The 18368-nt window shown below is 35.5% G+C and overlaps 2 protein-coding genes across 3 annotated transcripts in view; one reads left to right on the top strand and one right to left on the bottom strand.

Moving 5' to 3' along the window:
- Positions 1–18368, bottom strand: part of LOC140675925 (tubulin monoglutamylase TTLL4) — a 139182-nt gene that overhangs the window by 84524 nt on the left and 36290 nt on the right. Inside the window, exons 1-2 of one of the 2 annotated variants that reach the window (XM_072910530.1) lie at positions 9880–9970; positions 6755–6824 (exon numbers count right to left, since the gene is read on the bottom strand). The gene's annotated coding sequence lies outside the window, so the exon portion shown is untranslated. Of the gene's footprint in view, positions 1–6754; positions 6825–9879; positions 9971–18368 lie in introns of those variants that run through there. The other variant, XM_072910526.1, reaches the window with a different exon arrangement.
- On the top strand, positions 14748–15961 carry LOC140676523 (uncharacterized). Its single transcript, XM_072911656.1, has one exon. It carries the CDS (start codon positions 14969–14971, stop codon positions 15491–15493), a length of 525 nt encoding a protein of 174 aa, XP_072767757.1. The 5' UTR covers positions 14748–14968; the 3' UTR covers positions 15494–15961.

Below are 18368 nucleotides of genomic sequence, written 5' to 3'. Positions count from 1 at the left end.
TTACAAGGCTCTCATTGCCATCAAAGAGACGAGGACCAGCTGTCGAATTATCCGCACTGATTGTTCGGCTAAAAATGATGCAACCCCGCAAAAGATCACGACGAATTCTGTGAGCAAACTTTGTACCAGAAATTCGTTTCTTCATAACTATGATAGACTAATTGGTTTCGTAACAGTCACAAATGTTATATAGCTTTCAATTATAAACTTTAAATTTTAAACCTTCTTCATATGAGTTGCATCATTTTAATTTTAATTTTAAATCAATTTTAAATCTCAAAATGAGCAATTGAAATTTTTCTATCTTTTTAATTATTTCATTCCAAGGTTTTTTAAATTACGACGTGTTGTGAATACCTTAGCAAATACGTTTTAAACAAAAGTTTTTTCAAATATTAAATAACACTACATAGAAGCAAATAAAAAGTTATCCGCAAAAATTCTGCAAAACATTGCCAACTATCAAAACACGTAATACAGGCTAAAATAATATTCCCTTAATTGTTAATTGCGCAACGATGGCGACGACGAGTTTGACGGAACAATTTTGGTTCTGGAAAGGACCAACCAGTTACCACCCGATGATCACCCGAGAAGAGAAACCGTGTATGCGAGAAGTAATTGCTCAGATTCGTTCTTGTTGTCAGTTGATGTGAGAACCAGACGCCTCGTTCGTTATCCCGAGTCCGAAAAAGGTAAGACTGTAATTAAATCTTTTAAAAGTGATTTAATAACACGATTTCGGATGATACGCGACGTTAATGTTGCATCAAGCATCGCATAACGCGATTTGGCAGAACTTGGCTGGCTAAAGAAAAGCGGCATAAGATAAGAAATAAGGTTCTTCTTCGAACACTCGCGACAAACAAACGCGACGAAGGTTTTATGGCGTTTTCTTTCGAGCGGAAATCGCCGCCGAAAAGGAGCAGCACACGCTCGACGGTTCACAAAAAACTACGAAATTACGATTCAACGACGTTCAAAACATTGATCAAACTAAAAAAGGCCCTTCCATATCTCGGGAATTATTGAACCGGAAGCGCGTAATCGGAAGTTTTCGAGCACATAATTTAACTATATTGTTCACTCTATATTTTTTGGGCATAAAGAAATTTAAAATATATATAATAATAACCTTATTTGAAAGCTTTTCTGATAGTTAATCCTATATAATATATATGTAATTATTTTTTTTAATAAAAAATTTATTTAAAACAAAAGATAGCTAATCGTTATACCTGTTTTTGTATCATTCATAAGAACATTATTGTTTCACTGACGGTCGATAAAAATATTGTTATGCAACGCAATGAGGAAGAAAAGCCTTCCACGAAAAATCCAGTTTTCTTTTCAAACACGTGGAGATCGCGTATAAAAAAAAGTCTTACACAAGAAAAGATACCAATTTCCACGCACGCCACGAAATCACCTTATAATAACACGGAAGGGATTTCCCCCCCCCCCTTCGAGCTGTTGTTCATCACGCCAACGTAATGACACGGAAGATTTCTTTCCCCGCGTTGGAAGTTCCTGCGCGAAGAATAAAAGAAAGCATGCCACCGACGTACGGGAAGATTATAATAGTCATTAGGCTATTTCGGATGTTACAAGGAAGAAGACCAGCGAAGAGTAAGAGGAAAGAAGAAAGGACAGGAGAGAAAGGGAGATCTCTCTGGACGGACCACGGTTTTTTGTGCCTCTCGGGGGTTTATAGCATCGACGAGGCACTTGTTATGGCCGTGGATGCACGTGTTCTAATGGATATGCCGGACACGGACGAAAAAAAAAATGGCTTTTCTCTAGGCATCTAGGTTAGTACGGAGGGATATCTAGGAGTCTCGACTCTGGAGGATAGACGAGATAAATGATGAGCTCAAGGCACGCAGGGCCGCATTAGGGCATCGAAAAAATTTCAAGAATTTCATTTATAAAATCAGAGATTTCCGAGTGGAAGATTATTGCGTAATCTTTATCTAAGAATGAAAAGTATTTTCAATTTTGCCGACTCATTAATTTTTTATAGCATTTGATGAGTCATGTGATATTTGAAGAAAAATGAGCAAGATCATTGATAACGGTATGGTCGTTTTTGTAAATGCAGGTCTTATTATGATTAGCCTTTCTCATCTATTTTTATCATCTATTTTTAAATCAATATTAATATTTCCCTTTTTAAATTTTCCTATAGATTTAGTATCAACTCTTAAAGTTTTGTGTCTAATAATCCAAATGTTCATATAAAATTAAATATAAATATCAAGTAAAAATTGTTATTTGAATATTTGCGTCACAAAAATATTATGTAAAAATATTTATAATAATATTCTCATAAAATATCTTTCTGAGCTATTTATACATTTTTATGTCAGAAACATTATAAAGATTTATTGCAAATACAATTAATACATTAGAAGTAATTATATGTTTTGCACATCGATTATTCCCTCAAATAATTACGACAATCATAATAAAGTTTATAAAAGAGAAAAAGCAGCAGCCCTGCGAGAATAGCGTTATCTAACGCAGAAATCTCCCAAGGGCCTACGTAGTTCAGGGGCCGCTCTTCTCTCTTTCTTTTTCACCGTTCTTCTCGTTTCTTCCTTCGGTTGCTCTGACTCACCCTTGCACGTGTTCAATTTCAGCCTCTTTGAAAGCTCGTTCCTTATCCCGCTGGTCAGGATCCTAGAGAATCCTTGTTGCCGGACCCGAATGAGGCTCTTTCTCGGCCAACCGCTCCGCCCACAGGACCCTTCGTGTTCGAGAAAAGGATCGAGCCGCGACCAAAGAGACCCATCAAACTACTTCTCCGCATCTACGTAAAAAAGACCGTGGACGCACAAAGAAGTAGGAGACGCCATCGGCGATGACCGTCTCCTCCTCCTCGCGAAAAGTCATTGTCGCATCAAACGAACGTTTTCGAATAATTGTTATCGTACATTGACGATTTGGGGCGAGCCCAGACGGCACGGCGGCTCTTCAAGAACATTATCATGCCGACGAGTGAATCAGCATCGGGCGTTTTGTGGGCCCGATACACAATAGATGCCAACTCGTAATAAATCGTAATGAAATTAAACGCCGTGTTGCATTATGCTTAGATTTCTATGTATCCAAGAGAAAATTGTGAATAAAATTTTTGAAATAAATGTATTGCACTTTTACAGCCAATTTCTGTCGAACATCTTGAAAGGAGAGAAATTCTCCTCTTATTCCTCTCCTTGATATAACCATGTTTTTATAGTTCTTTTATCACTGTCGTAATTATTTGAAATGAAATTTAACGTGCAAAACATAATTTCTTTTTGTTTAACAAAATTATTTTTGCGCTAAATCATTGTTTTAATATAATATAACCTACATAAAAATATAAAATATAACCTACATAAAAATGGGCTTAATAAGTTAAAATTGTTTTATGGTTCAAATAAAAATAATTAAAAATATAATACATGAAATGAGATGTAAAAAACCTATATGCTTTAAAATTGCCACTACATATTTATCAGTAATATATATTATTATAATATTTATATAATATCGGGATATGATAAAATATTAATAAACATATATTTGCTAAGTAATTTTCTCCTCGCGCTAAAACATTCTGATTTTCATGTATACGCTTTCTCGTGCGCATTTGCCTCGGGGGATGCTGTCTGTTGCAATTTTCTACGCTTTGCGAATCCAATGGATTTATGAGCTCGCGTATCTGCAATATCACTGAATCCTGAAGCTATTCTATCTTCGAGAAATAAAACGCATTCGAATTGAATGCTACTCATGTGCAAGCGGCATAGTTTAGAAAAAAAAAAATTCATAACGAAGAGAGTTCACGAGCATCTCCGTTTTTGAAGAACGAATCGAATAGACAGGATACCACGATGACACGGTCCACGCTAATCCTGCAATAGAAATCCTTAAGACGCTACCGGTCATCCAACGGTAGCGTAGAAGGTGACAGAAAGGGAAGAAGGGAAATGTATAATTTATAATGATAATCCTTTAAGAATGGATCCGTGCCCCGGAGGCAGATTCACGGTCCTGCGATCTTCAATGCGACCCTCTCCTTCCGACACTCTTCTTTCAAAACTATCCTCCCTCGCGCTCGATTTTTTTTTCCTTCACCCCGGTCGGATGAATCACACGGATCGACCGAGCATGCGGCAGTTTCGTCAGGATCTTGTGTTTACATAGGTGCAGGACTTGCGAGGAACAGCTGTTTATTTAAGGGCATAATGGCGACTCTCGTAAATGGAAACGGACTCTTTCCAAGCTATATTTTTCGACGCGCAAAACCTTCGAGGATTTTAGATTCGAAAGGTCGATATCGAAGGAATATCATCGTACGGTCCTCCAAGAAGTTTGTCGACTCTCAAACTTGGTGTACCGAGTAATGTTTGATATTAGGATTCTCATGTTGATCTTAGAGCCTATCAAGTTCATCATATGAATGCATTGACGTTTTTATTAGCGATATGTGGTTTCGATTTAAGATGGATGAATACTCAAGCTTTCAGCAAATTTTAATATTTCTATTTAGAAATATTATAAATAATTATCTTTATAATGATAATTATTTATATTTTCAATTAGAGTTGAAGTTTTATAATCTTTTAAATAAAAATGTTTTATTTAAATAAGAAATACGCATGTGTATAAATTTGTAAAATATTGTAAAAAGTATATTTTTTTATAAATATGTAGCACAAAGAATTCACATATTTCAAGGTGAAGATTACTTTCTATGAATTTAATGCGGATGATGAAAGAAGATTCGAACCAGGACATTGTACAGAAGCAACGAGTGAGAATTTCAAGGATGCTCCGAGCAAAATTTATGCGTCATGGATACAGTTGTCCGTAACCATACGAATCCTTCCCCCTTTCTATAGCGCGCATCTAGGATGACGAAATTCCGCCATTGAAAAGTACGTGTCGATGCATCGCACGAGAGAGTTAGGTCGCGTCCTTTTAAAAGGGACTTTTTCACACAACCTCGAGAATGCATCCACCCCCATGTTAGATTCGCTTTTCAAACTTTGCGGCAGGTCCTCGCATCCGGCAGGATCGCTTTCTTTTGCGCGAGACTTTGGGACGAGATCCAAATACTGATCTGTGCGGAAGATCTGTGCAAGTTCGAACCTGCAAGCCGGGTCCTGTCTCTTGCAAACGTTTCGAGTTTACGTAACATGTTACACAAAAAAGAAATCTTTTCTTCTTGAGCGAAATGGCGAAACGCGTTTAAACTTGAAGAAAAAAAAGTCTTTTTTCCAATCTTTTTATCCAATCAAACTTGGCATTATATTTTTTAAAATTGGGTTAATCTTTATCAAGAAGCAAAAATATAAAAATACCAGTAACAAATATTGTACAAAAATATTGCACCAGCTCAAGTAATAGTTTATCACAAGTTATTCTACTATACCGTTAATCACACAATTTCTCGTTCGACCTTCCGGTCCGCTAACCCAAAATCCTAACCGGTGATGTACCGAAAGAGTTAGCGGAAACCTGCGAACAATACGAAAGGAAAGGGTTTCCCTTCCGATAGAATACACCTGTGAAAGGGTTGAGGCGCGGAATAAAAGATTTCCGAGTTGAAGTCCGGGACACTAGCGAACAAGTGCAATAAAATATTACTTCGCAAACTAATTTTTTCTGTGCGAAAATTCTTAATGTCGATTATTCCAATAATTTTAACCACGCACCTGGTGAGCTTTGTGAAAATGTGAAAAAAGAGCTGCATAACGGCAGCTGCGGAAACTATATCACACATGCATGCTATCCGTGCAGTCGGTGATGTATGCGGCAGGGCAGGTTTTTCCGGTGAGACGAAGACAAAAATCAACCCTTGAAAATCGTCTTGAATTCTCTTTCAATCGATTCGATTCGCTCTCGGCGCAAGATCGAAATGTCGCTTTTATGATTGCGTGCTGCACGCATATGTGCTTGCGAGCATGTGAGGGCGAGAGATGTCCTTTGTGAGCGCGTTTGACCCTTTTTACCTGCATCACTCTCACCCTTCGGTTCTAGACTCTCACCTTGTGACGCAGAAGGGAAAAGAGAGAAATGTCGAACAAACATCGGCCGGTGCTTACCCCGTACGGTGGCCCATTCAAGGATGTAAGATATGCATCTACGGTTCCGACTGGGCCTCGAAAATAACGAAATTCTACCGGAGATTTTCGTGATTTTGAATAATATTGCATTCACCCCCGTGGTCGCCTTCAACCCCTCCCGGTATATTCCTTGGACGTTTCAAAGGGATCGAAAGGGTCCTCTCGCGCGTCGCGGTATTATGGGTCCGGCCCTTTTTATTCTATCCACGGAAATTCCTTGGACCGGTCCGAGGGGACAAAGGATTCCGCGTGGTTTTCTGACGGATGGACGAACGAGCCGAAGCGTATAAAGGATTTATCCGCGAAGGATGGATCGCTTGATCGTGAAGAAGCAGTGAAATACTCAACAGCGTCCGTTACGCACATTTCAATTTTTAACGGAGAAATAGATAACTCGGAGTATCAAATAAAATTATTTTTACAATTGATAAGGCATTTTTCAATATTTTTAACGCATTTTGCATTTTCAACCACGCATTAATAAAGAATGTAGTAACAAATACTTAAAATTTAGAAGAGATATTTATGACTAGAGTGTTATATATAGAGTGTTAAGAGTAGTGTTAAATTGAAAGCAGCACAAAGAGACTTCATACAAAAGATATACATATATATATATAGAGAGAGAGACTCACCAACACCGACGTACAAACTCGTTGATCCGCTTCACTCGTCCTGGTCGTCGAATCCGCGCTGCTGCTTCACCTGCGGCAGAAATTAGCGAAACGTTAATTCACAAAATAACAGTGCGTTTTATTGCGATGATGAAACGCGTCCCGACCGACCGACGCAATCGCTGATTAAAAAACAAAAACAAAATGCGGCAAATTATAATCGCGCACTTCAACGCGATCATTAAATGTTTCGTCGAAGACACACCAAGCTTTACGAATTATATATTGACGAGCGTAAAAAAAGCTCGTTAGAAACCACTGGGAGTGTCCCGGTAATTCGAGATGTAATTCAGTCCGATTACACATGGTGCCGCCCTAATAACTGAAATTTGTATCAATCCGTGGGTTCTGCATCATCTAAAATATATTTAATAAGCATAGTGCGTGAGCCTATTACAAATTCAACCTATTTGCCGTGAAGTGAGAAAAGCATCCAACAGCTTAATCATTGGACATAACGAATGCAAGCAGACAAAAAAAACAAATTTTATAAAACTTTAATTAATCTATAATTAACCGCAGCCTTTCAAAAGAAATGTATGTGTGTATTCTTGTAATCGTTATATTTGTAAAATACAAAATATTATACTCTAACACATTAATAAAATTGCAAGTTTAAAAAATCATGTTATACAAGAAATAAAAAAGTTACATATATTTAAAAATACAGTAATTCAAGAATAATAAGATTTCTACGGTTTGAATATTTTTCACGTACGAAAATATAATCTATGAAATAATTAATTATTTGTACAGATTAATTTTAAATTCTGTATAGAAAAAACGCGAATTTTTTACAAACTCCTTGCACATTTTAATCCAAGTCCATACCGAGATGAGAGATAAAATTCCAATCAAGAAAATCTATCTGAGAACAGCATCTACCTGCCGAAAGCGATTATCAACCCTGTACAAGTGAGAAATAAAAAACGAATACGGTAGTCGTTGAACTATTTTTCGCCCCCAGGCGAAAACAAGGTTTTCTCTTTTTTTAATATCATCCTCCTTTTCTTGACGTATCTTCCTTCGTCGTCTTTTTTTTCTTTTTTAATATTTTTTTACTATTAATTTTTTTCTTGAATATAATAAATAAATAAAAATAATCAACTGATTTTATTTAAAAAAAGAAAACTCGTAATTAGAAGATGATGACTCATGCGAGAGGAACAAAGTAGAGAAACTTTTATAATTATGGAATAAATATACCATCATTATCATCAAATATGCATAACCATTTGTCTTATTACGAAAATCATATATCTCGAACTAAGAATTCAAAAAACTTACTTAATATTTCTAAATAAAATATAAAGTTTAATAAATTATATAAACGAGGATTACGTTGTATTTAGTAATATCGCATAATTCAAGCAAATCAATTTCAAGATTATGCATGCGCTTAAAAAAAAATCAAGTTTTCTTTCTTTTATTCTCGCGCGCATTCATGTGTAATGGCACCGATTTTAAGATCGAGATAACTGGCGCTGCATCTGTACCAACCGCGGATGAGGTTTACCTTCGCCTCGAGAGATAAAACGAGACACAACTACCTTGGCAGCGGCGCGGCAGCTCATTCGGATTTCGTCGTTCCACTTACGATGCTATCAGGCATGAAATCCGTGGAATGTTCTCGGTAAGATATTTTATTACTCTCAGTGGAGTGTTCCATAAGTGGAATCGTATCACCTTTCGATTAGAGATACCAGGGATAGATTAAGATCGAGTTTTCGGTTAGTTTTTAAATCTCAATAACAAAGGGTCTCCTATTTTCTTTTTATTATCTCCTATATAACACTCGACATTAAATTCAAACTAATTTGGGTTTATATATTGAATTGTTTCGAAAAATAAATAATTTTTAATTAAGCCTCCAGGAGTACACGTTTTTGAATTAATTTTATATATAATTTTGTATATAACTATACTTTATATATACACATGTATACAATTTTACATATATGTATATAAAAGAAAAATAAGTTGAAAAAATTGTCTAATTATTTGGCGCTGATAAAATTAAAAGTGATTTGATATTAAATAGATTTTGAAAAAGTTACTTTATTTCTACAAACTTTAAATTTCTTATATGTCAGATCTATAAAAAATATGCGGTGGTATCAGATTATCCTGCGAATAACTTTTCGAATTATGAAATATGAATATCTGCGATACTGCGTATCCCTTGTTTCGCTCCTGCAATCACCCCGCCAATTTATCTGCAACCGACTCAATGAACCACAAAGGAAATCATTAATTAAAGCTCCACGAGAGAGCGAGCGCGGTCGAGTAACGTACATACATACATCAAAAATTTTCAACGAAACCAACCGGATTCATGGTGGACGCCGAGTACAGGTCGAATTATCTCGATCTCGAAATCGGCACGATTACACGCGAGTGCGCGAGAAGGAAGCAGAAAAAGAAGCAGAGGAAGGCGGAAGGAGAGGAGAAAGGGAGAGAAGGAGAAAAGCGCGGCGAGACGAGGATGCACTTCTGCTTGCACCTGCCGGTGACGTCAGAAGAGACTTCTTGTTTGGGCCTGCTCAGCCCCGGGGGTCACCACTACTGTTTTAGGTTAGCCTGTACGTTCCTCGCCTTCTCTTTTCCCTTCACAATCTCACCAAGGGTCCCTTCTCTCTCTCTCGTAGTATCGTCGAACAAGTTTCATAAGCGAGCAAAGAACGCCGCGGTCATTGCTCACGTATTAATTATATGCTAATGAAAATTCCATGTAAAAAGTCGCGGTCTGAAATAACTGTCAGGATCTTTTCAACGCCCGACGTCCTTCCTCTGCTCGCTTGTTCATAGTCATGATGTCTAAGTCACGGACGAGTGGCTTCTTTTCTCGAAAAATTATCTTATGTAATTATGCAGCATTTATTACTCCGAATGAAAAGTATGCAATTTTTCGTGGCCCTATTCTTTTACAGATTTTCTCTTAAATAAAAATACTGCATAAAGTTGAATATATACTATGAATAAAATAAATAATATACGTCATATTTATATCTTTATATATATATATATACATATACATATATTCACAATGTAGACAGAAAGACATTAAGTTTAACGCATCCACATACATTTGTCTACGGATAATGTTTTCCATTTGCACTTATGCGTGTCGTATGTTCACAGTAAAATTTAAAACTCTCGTATTGTGAGACACATCTTCACTACTGGCCTTCCACAACTAAACTGAATTTACCGTTTGATAAAACAACATTATATGAGCGAGTTTGTTTACGAAACCTTTACGTCTACATATTTTTGTCTGATGTTTTCATTCCGAGCCAATAGCAACAGATACTGTATATACGTGAAGAAAATATTTAATAACAAAATATTCGCGTACAATCCGCCGATACTCAAATATTATATATATATATTTGTATGTGTGTGTGAATAATATTTGAGTATCGGCGGATTGTACGCGAATATTTTGTTATTAAATATTTTCTTCACGTATATACAGTATATATATATATATATATATATATATATATATATATTTATATATATATATATATATATATATATATAGAGAGAGAGAGAGAGAGAGAGATTTTATATAGATTTTCATAATCTAAAATATATTGTATATATATATATATAGCTCTTTGTAAGATCGAAAAAGAATCTTCATATTTACAGACACTGAATAAGTAAACAAAAAGAAATGCATGTGGATGTTCTCAAGTCATTTTTAGATGCATTCCGTAAAACGTGCGTTTAGTCTGATTATTCAGATGATCGCGGATCTTTTTTCTCGTCGGTTAATGACATGATAAAGCGATATTATCGCGTGGCGGAATGCCAGAGGTAGTATTTTAATCAAGATCGTGTCATATCGCTCACCTCTAATGTTTGCCACGGTCGAACGTGAAGGGGATCGCGCGTTCCACCTCCGGAATAACATTTTATCTGATGGAACCCGCGACACTCGTCCGGCATGCGATTTGCATAATCTAATACCTTCGTTCGAGACGCGGAATAAATATAGAAATATGACGCGCAAATTTCTGCGAGATATTTATGGTTGCGCAATTTAATAGCGTGATAACGGCTTAAACACTGCGTAATTTTCGCTAAAATATTCTGTAACTTTGACTATATATTTCCATCCTAGCAAATTATAATCATTTTTAATCACATCATTAATGTTTCAGTAAAATAAAATATATGCCATTGCTTATGTTTGATCTGTTTTTTATTCAAAAATACCCTCTTGCTTAAAGAAGCAACGATTCTTAAAATTACATCAATTCCAACTATTCTCATCGATTCATATATTAATGAGATTCAACTAATCGATGTTTAACTCTCTACTTTTTTGACACGGAAGCACTATTACTGATGTCTACCGACATTAGTGGTAACTTTCCAAGCTATAAAATCAAAGATCGACGATGCATAATCGACGGCGTAATTTATACCGAGTCGTTTGTTGGTTAATGAACCAGGCCGATTCATTTTGCTCAAGAAGCACAAACGCGTCTTCGAAATTTGTCATTTTACACGCGCCGCAACTCTTCGTTTCGTTGAGCAATGCATGTGATTATCGATACTATAAAATGTACATGTATAAATTTCCGTCCGAGAGAATATACGAACGGCTCTCAAAACCTGACGGACCGTTCTCGAATCGCTAGGATGCGGACGAGCAAAACGATCATGAATTATTAATTCCACGTGAGACGCCTCCGGGATAATGTGCGCGCTCGCGCGAATACAAAGGGGAGAGGGAGGGGGGAGGGAGAGGCGCAGCTTTAAATCAGGACACCGCGCGAACAATCTCGAATTAATTAAAATTTGACGGTCGCGTTAAGAACCGGTTGTAAAGTCTATCCGATCTGGCGTGATGGCCCTTCGAGACGAGGGCTTCTTTCCATCGACTGTTAACGGCGTTAAGAGAAAGAGCGCGAAGCGAAGCGAGTGATCCTGTTGGAACAGAACGTCCGCGAATCCGTGCTTGCAAACCGGTTTAAATCCGCGGCTAACAGGAAACGCGCGAAATTACCAGTTTCCTCAATTTTCATTAGAGAGCCGCCTGCGTCATAATAGTGGATCGCGCTATACAAGCTAGAGATATTCGAGTTAGCGTCGTTGCTATTATTAACCTCGCTGGATTCGATAGATTGATGAATATTAGAATTTTTTTTGCAAAAATCATTTTCTATTAATTAGTTTTTATGTTACTTTTATGTAATAGAAATTTACAAGAGACTCATTTTTTTGTGTGTCTCTACGAAATGGTTATGTTTGCAGTACGACACACTTTATAGTGACTCGGCTACCACATGAATAAATTTAGTCGATTGATAATTTGCCTAATGATCCATGACATTTTTATATTCCATACTTGTATGAAAGAATAATAATTTTTTTTAGTATGTAGAAACTCATCAACTTTGCAAGTTAAAAACAAAGATGAAATCGGCTATCAAATCTATAACGATATATGGTTAGAGATATCCGGTAAATTTTCAAACATATATTAAATAAAAAATAGAATTTAATTTAAGTTGTAAACTATATATAAAGAGTGATCAAAATAATACATATACAAATTATATATACATATATATAAAGTTAATTAAATTATCGAAATAACAAAAAATTGTTCATCACAATATATTTGTCTTTGTACATTAAATGTGCAAAGAATTTTTTTAGGAATAATTTTCAAAAAAAAAAAAAAAAAAAAAAAAAAAGAAATTTCTCCCGGAACTAAAAAATAATACTAAACCGAAAATAAATAAAATCACTCTTGCAAATTATGAATCCTTTCTCGATGCAGATAAGTCGAGTCTGCAAAGTACCAGACTCGTTTCACCTGCCCCAAGCTGTATTTTCGAAGCGCAAGTGAAAACAAATAATCTGAGTGTACCTGTCTTTCGAGGGGGCAGACAAAGTTTGCCTGCGGGATATAGCCATACTGTGCCAGCCCTCATCTCGACAGGAGATCCTACACGAGACTCGTTTTCACCCTCAATAGATTTCTATTAGTATTCAGGTGCATCAGTTGAATGCCCATAAACCGCCGGTGATTTTACAAATTAAGCGAATCACCCCGAATAATGTGTATTAATTTTTTTAATATGAAAAAACCTGACAGAGTGACATTTAAAAAAATACGTAAATAACTAAAAAAACAAAAATAGATTGAAATATACTAGTAATTATGCAATTCTATTTTTTATTTTTTTACGCTGCTCATTATTTGTTGCCAGAAAAAGTTTATCTCTAATAATGCACTTCTGTGTATATATTTCATAACGTTCTTCTTTTAATAAAAATATATAGTTTTTCAAAAATGCATTTTAACAGTAGTCGTACACATTCATTAAATAAATTTATCTTTCAGTGTTAACGCGTATCCATTACTATTCATCTTGTGACACTTGTGTCACGAAACAGGTTGTCAAAAAATATCACCCCGAAGAAAAAACTCGGCAATTCGTGGGGTACGTGTGAGAGAAGAAAAAAAATGCATTCTCTCAAAAAACTTTCAGGGTTTTTATGACGGTACAGCTAATGGAAGCATCGTGATCGTGTCATGAAGACAAGGGACCGAGTTCCAAGATAATAAAAAATCCGGTCGGAGGTGTATTTAATAGCGGGGGTTACCGCACCTATCAGGAGGCGTCTAGATGCTTCTCGGCTCTAAATCTCTCGGGCACAGTGGAGTAATGAAGGAAGCCTGGATACGTTATTACTGCACGTTAATTACTATAACTTACCGGCTATACGTTAACCCTTTGGCTTAAAAATTCTCAATAACGATCGCACTCAAGATTATTTTTCCTGAACCGTAAAGGTTATCCAACAAATAATGTGCATGAACAATCTCATTAAATAATTTAGTTATAAAATGTGTGTATGTTTATCAATCGATAAAAAAATAATTGTAACAAAATTCAATTATAAATATTAATTTTTGTATAAGATTTTATAATTATATAACTCTCCTTTTCTTTTCATATAAAAATGGTTGACAAACGAAATAATGCAATATTAAAATACATTAATTAAAATATTCGCAACAAAAGAAATGAAATTTAATACGTAAAACAAACTTTGCAATAATTTTGATTTTAATTTTAGATATAAAATAAAAATTTATAGAAAACTGTGTTTTTGTCCAATCTCACCCCCAACAAAAAACTATTCATAGAATAACAGTTTCTATAATTCGATGCCCCTTGTATAACCTGATATCACGCTAGTTCGCGTGTCAAATTGAATACACCGTCGATTTTATGTTACACAAGTTAATATAAAACACGTTTCGTGAATCTAACGACAACTTGGCGAAATTAAACATTGTTAAGCTTTCTTCCGTTCATATCATTATTTCTATTATCAATGTTGTGTCTAACCAGCCAACTTGTCACCCTTGATACCAAATGCAACAAGTTAAACACTTTGTATTCGGTGCAAAGCTGACGACAAAATCCATCTCATCTCACGCAAACTCGCGTGACGTGCACGAACGTGTCGCAACAGGTTCGATCTTGAAAAAGTAAGGCCATCCCCATTTTGTAGGTTCTAGAAATTCCGGCTACATCCTAGAGAAAGAAATCTCTCTAGAAAGGCCTCTAAGAAACGAGAACGAAACGAGAGACGAGAGACGAGAGAAGATCCACTACGTATAAGATCGACCGGGGGTGACCATGGGGGTGTATGCGCACGTGTATATATAGAACGGAGAGGCCCCTGCAAGCAGGGTGCTACAGGGACCGAGATAGGTGGTGGACGACCAAGAGGTGAAGGCGGAGGGAGGGAGAAGACCGGCAGATGGTCGGCGTGGACCCCGACGTGGGAAGCTCCGAATTCTCCAAGTTCCCACAGCCAGAGTGCACCTGCCTTCCCCACTCTAACCCCGTGCAGTCTCGGCGGGGCTATATAAGGACGGGGTTGCTCGTACTAAGGCACCATTCGCTCACTAGCGTCTTGCCCAAAAGCACATTCACCAAGTACACATTCTCCGCTTCCACGTTCTCCCGCCAAGTTCTTATCGAACGACAGTTCGTGCCACGTGTTCCGAGTTACGACAATTTGGTAAAAAAAAAACCGGTTCAGTGTACGTGGTTCAAGGGAGAAGAAGCTCAGAGATAAAGAGAGAGAGAGAGAAAGAGAAAGAGAAAGAGAGAGAAACAGGGAGGAAAGATGGCCGCCACAACTGTATCCGAACACGTGTTGTTCGATTTCGAGGTCAACGACGTGTTCCAGAACGAGCTCAATGACAATCTTTACAATCTAAACATGTCACAAGACAAGACCATAAACGTCAGTAAGAGCAAACGCATGTTAAAGCCATTAAAGCCGTTGCTGAAAATGCTGAAGAAGCGTACCAGCAAATACATCAAAAGCAACAAGCGTCAGCAAGCCGTGCCACAGATTGAAATTTTCACCGAGGAGGTCGACAATCAGAACAACGCCAATGAGGCATTGGAATGCAGACTCCTGCGAGAACTACAAAACGCCGAGGAGGGTGCTGCCATCACTGTCTGCTTAGACGGACAGATGACCGTCGTGCCGGTTGTGCCTGGTCAGTGCTACGTACCGGTGCATTTCGCCCACACCCACGCCGGCGACTTCTACTGGACGACAGTCAGCATGGCCGATAGAGACCTGTGCTACAAGGAGCGTGCATTCTCGCAGCGTCAGCTCCCGGAGGTACAGGTGGCGTGAGAGGCGCCGTCATCGAGGACAACCACGTCTACCTCAAAGGTGAATCATCCGAGAGCTAATTACTCGAGATGCTTTTTTCTGCGGCAGCGCTTCCAAGATCGAGAACTGCTGTCACCAGCCGAGGTGCGGAACAAGAGCTTAAAAATAAGACATTTCGAAACTGTGATCACTAGATTATGTTCTGTAGATTTTAATTTTATGTCACATACACTGACAATTGACTGACCGAGCATTCCTTGCAGATATAATGAAAATTGATAAAGAGTAATGTCAAAGAAAGTTATATTTTTTTTTTTTATATCGCGACACATTAGTCGCGTTTGTGATATTTGTACTTGTAGGATATAATTATAATATATATACAAATTTGTGTTATTTTGAGATTGTGATATCGACTATAACGTCGACAAGCTGACAGTCTTCCAATATGATTGTTTAAAATAAATGTTATTGATAAACAAATATATACTTTGTGCCAATTAATTCATCATTTCCTTCACCTTAGTTGTAAGAGCGAGTAATTTTAAGAATATCATATAAATATTTAGAAGAAATTTTTTTTTAAATATATATTTCATATATTTATATATAAAAACAATTAATTTTCACCAAAGAGATAAAAAAGGCCTCTATAGGTCTAAAAAAGTTTACATAAGATTAAGAAATAATTATTTTATGTTACATAAAAATCAAAATATCAATAAAAAACCAAAAATCATCTCGATTATATTCAGCGATATGAAAAATTCCTTAAGAATTAGATAGATGAAAAAGATTTGACCAGCTATTTAATATAGCTTTAAAGAAACATCAGACAAAATTATTTCGTCTATCAAAAGCTACAAGATATAAAGGGATAATTTTAAGCGGAAAACATCCCCAAGATGAGTACATAAAACTATATATCTAAAGAATGTGCCTTTCACATGTGATTAAAGAATATTAAATTTTAAATTTATTACATTTATTTGTATTTCTTACAATTTTAATTTGGCCTTTTACTATTAAATAAAATTATTGATGCTAAATGTATATAATGTTATAATGTATATAATGCTCTTTTTTTCAATATTTTTATATGAGTAAAATAGTTAGCGTTTCTTCACATGTACATTACAAAGATATCAATTGCTTTTTACTAACAAGTTTAGAAATAAGAACGGACAAAAGAATAAGTAGACAATAGTTCATTTAACCAAAAAATGCGGATATAGATCGATATAAAACGCACGTGTTGTCCATATGTGACAGACACATGTCCACTAGAGTAGATGAGATGGGGTGCGTGCGAATTCGCATGATTTTCCACAGCAAATGCAAGGGTAACCCCAACTTTCAGACCGAAAAATAATAAAAGATATCATGGTGATCAATAATCGCGCGCGTATATCAAAGTATAATAGAATATAATCGAAAGGGTGAATAAATTTACGAATTATTCAATAGAACTAATTCAATTTGTTTACTTAATAGGTAGATACTCAACTGTAAAATGCTAATATCACCTGGCGTTACAATCTTTTATTACAAAATACTGTATAATAAAATGAATATAATTTACAACGCAATCAGTTGTTATTATATTGTTAACATCTCAATAAAGAAATATAAAATATATAAATATAAAAAAGACATTTAACATTTAATACATCGTTTTCTTTTGTTAAAAAAATTGAAAATTTGAATTACAATCTCCAGTGCTCTTATTTGTTTTCTATTTTTGGTTTTTTATTTAGAACCTTATAAAATTATTCAAAATATATGTGTACAAAATTTTAAACGTTCTAACTTAATTTTAAGATATTATAATATATATTAAAAATAAATCAACTATACATTAATTCAAATACATTAACAAACTAAATAATAAATATTAACACTCCTTTATCTTATAATTTAAATTAAAAATCACAAAAAATGTCATAAAAAATTATTAAAATACATATAATTAATTTTGAATAATTCTTTTTGGCATTTTTATTCATAGCAGCTAATAAATTTTAAATTATACTAACTGATTTAGAATAAAATAGTGGACAAAATAAATAATATAATAAAAATAGATACTAAAAAGAAGTCTTCTTTGATATTTTAGGGGAGGTAAGTAAATATCAGCCTATAGGGTAGGCAACCCTTCAAACAACCCTGCATTAGATGCACATCTGCACCTGCGATATAGGGGCAAAAATTTTCTTTGACACTTTTCTAGTTTAAAAGAAGTCAAACGTGATAAGGCAATATTAAAAAATAAAAGAAAAAATTCGTTCGAAATGTATCAATTACATGACTTATTTTCACCAGTGGTATATCGCGACACGTCAATTAAATAAATTAATTCATTATCCTCTTACAAAGCTGTCCTCCCCTCTACCATGGTTCCTTACCTCATTTACAATCGCTTCACGGCTATCCGGATCGCGTAAATTGGTCAACACAAGTAATGTCGCAACCGTATGATAGCTTCTTCTCGTAATTACGGTGATTAAAGTGTCTGCGCAGAAATTTTTCCTCGTACAAAATTACTTGGTCGCCACACATGTCCACATGGTGGGAACACTTCGGACACTTGTTTTGCTTGAAATATCGAAGGTATTCGAGATATTTGCAAATTTTTTTCATGTAAGAATCATGATGTATGACGCATTAACTCCTACGGGTTTGCTGTATAAAATCCTAATTATTTAAAAAGTTTGAAGTAAATCGAATTTATATTAATACAAAAAAAAATCTAAGATATTTTTAAAATGTCAAAAAATCTAAAAAACTTTAATGAAATATGGAATGGTCTTTAATAAAATATGAAAACTAATTTATGTATAATAAAAAACTTGATATTTGCGAGAGAAATCATCAATTATCTTAATTTTTATTATAC

The sequence above is a fragment of the Anoplolepis gracilipes genome, chromosome 2 (assembly GCF_047496725.1).
Source record: "Anoplolepis gracilipes chromosome 2, ASM4749672v1, whole genome shotgun sequence".
Lineage (NCBI taxonomy): Eukaryota > Metazoa > Arthropoda > Insecta > Hymenoptera > Formicidae > Anoplolepis > Anoplolepis gracilipes.
The sequence above is the reverse complement of the archived record's forward strand: the minus strand, read 5'-3'. Positions and strand labels throughout refer to the sequence as shown.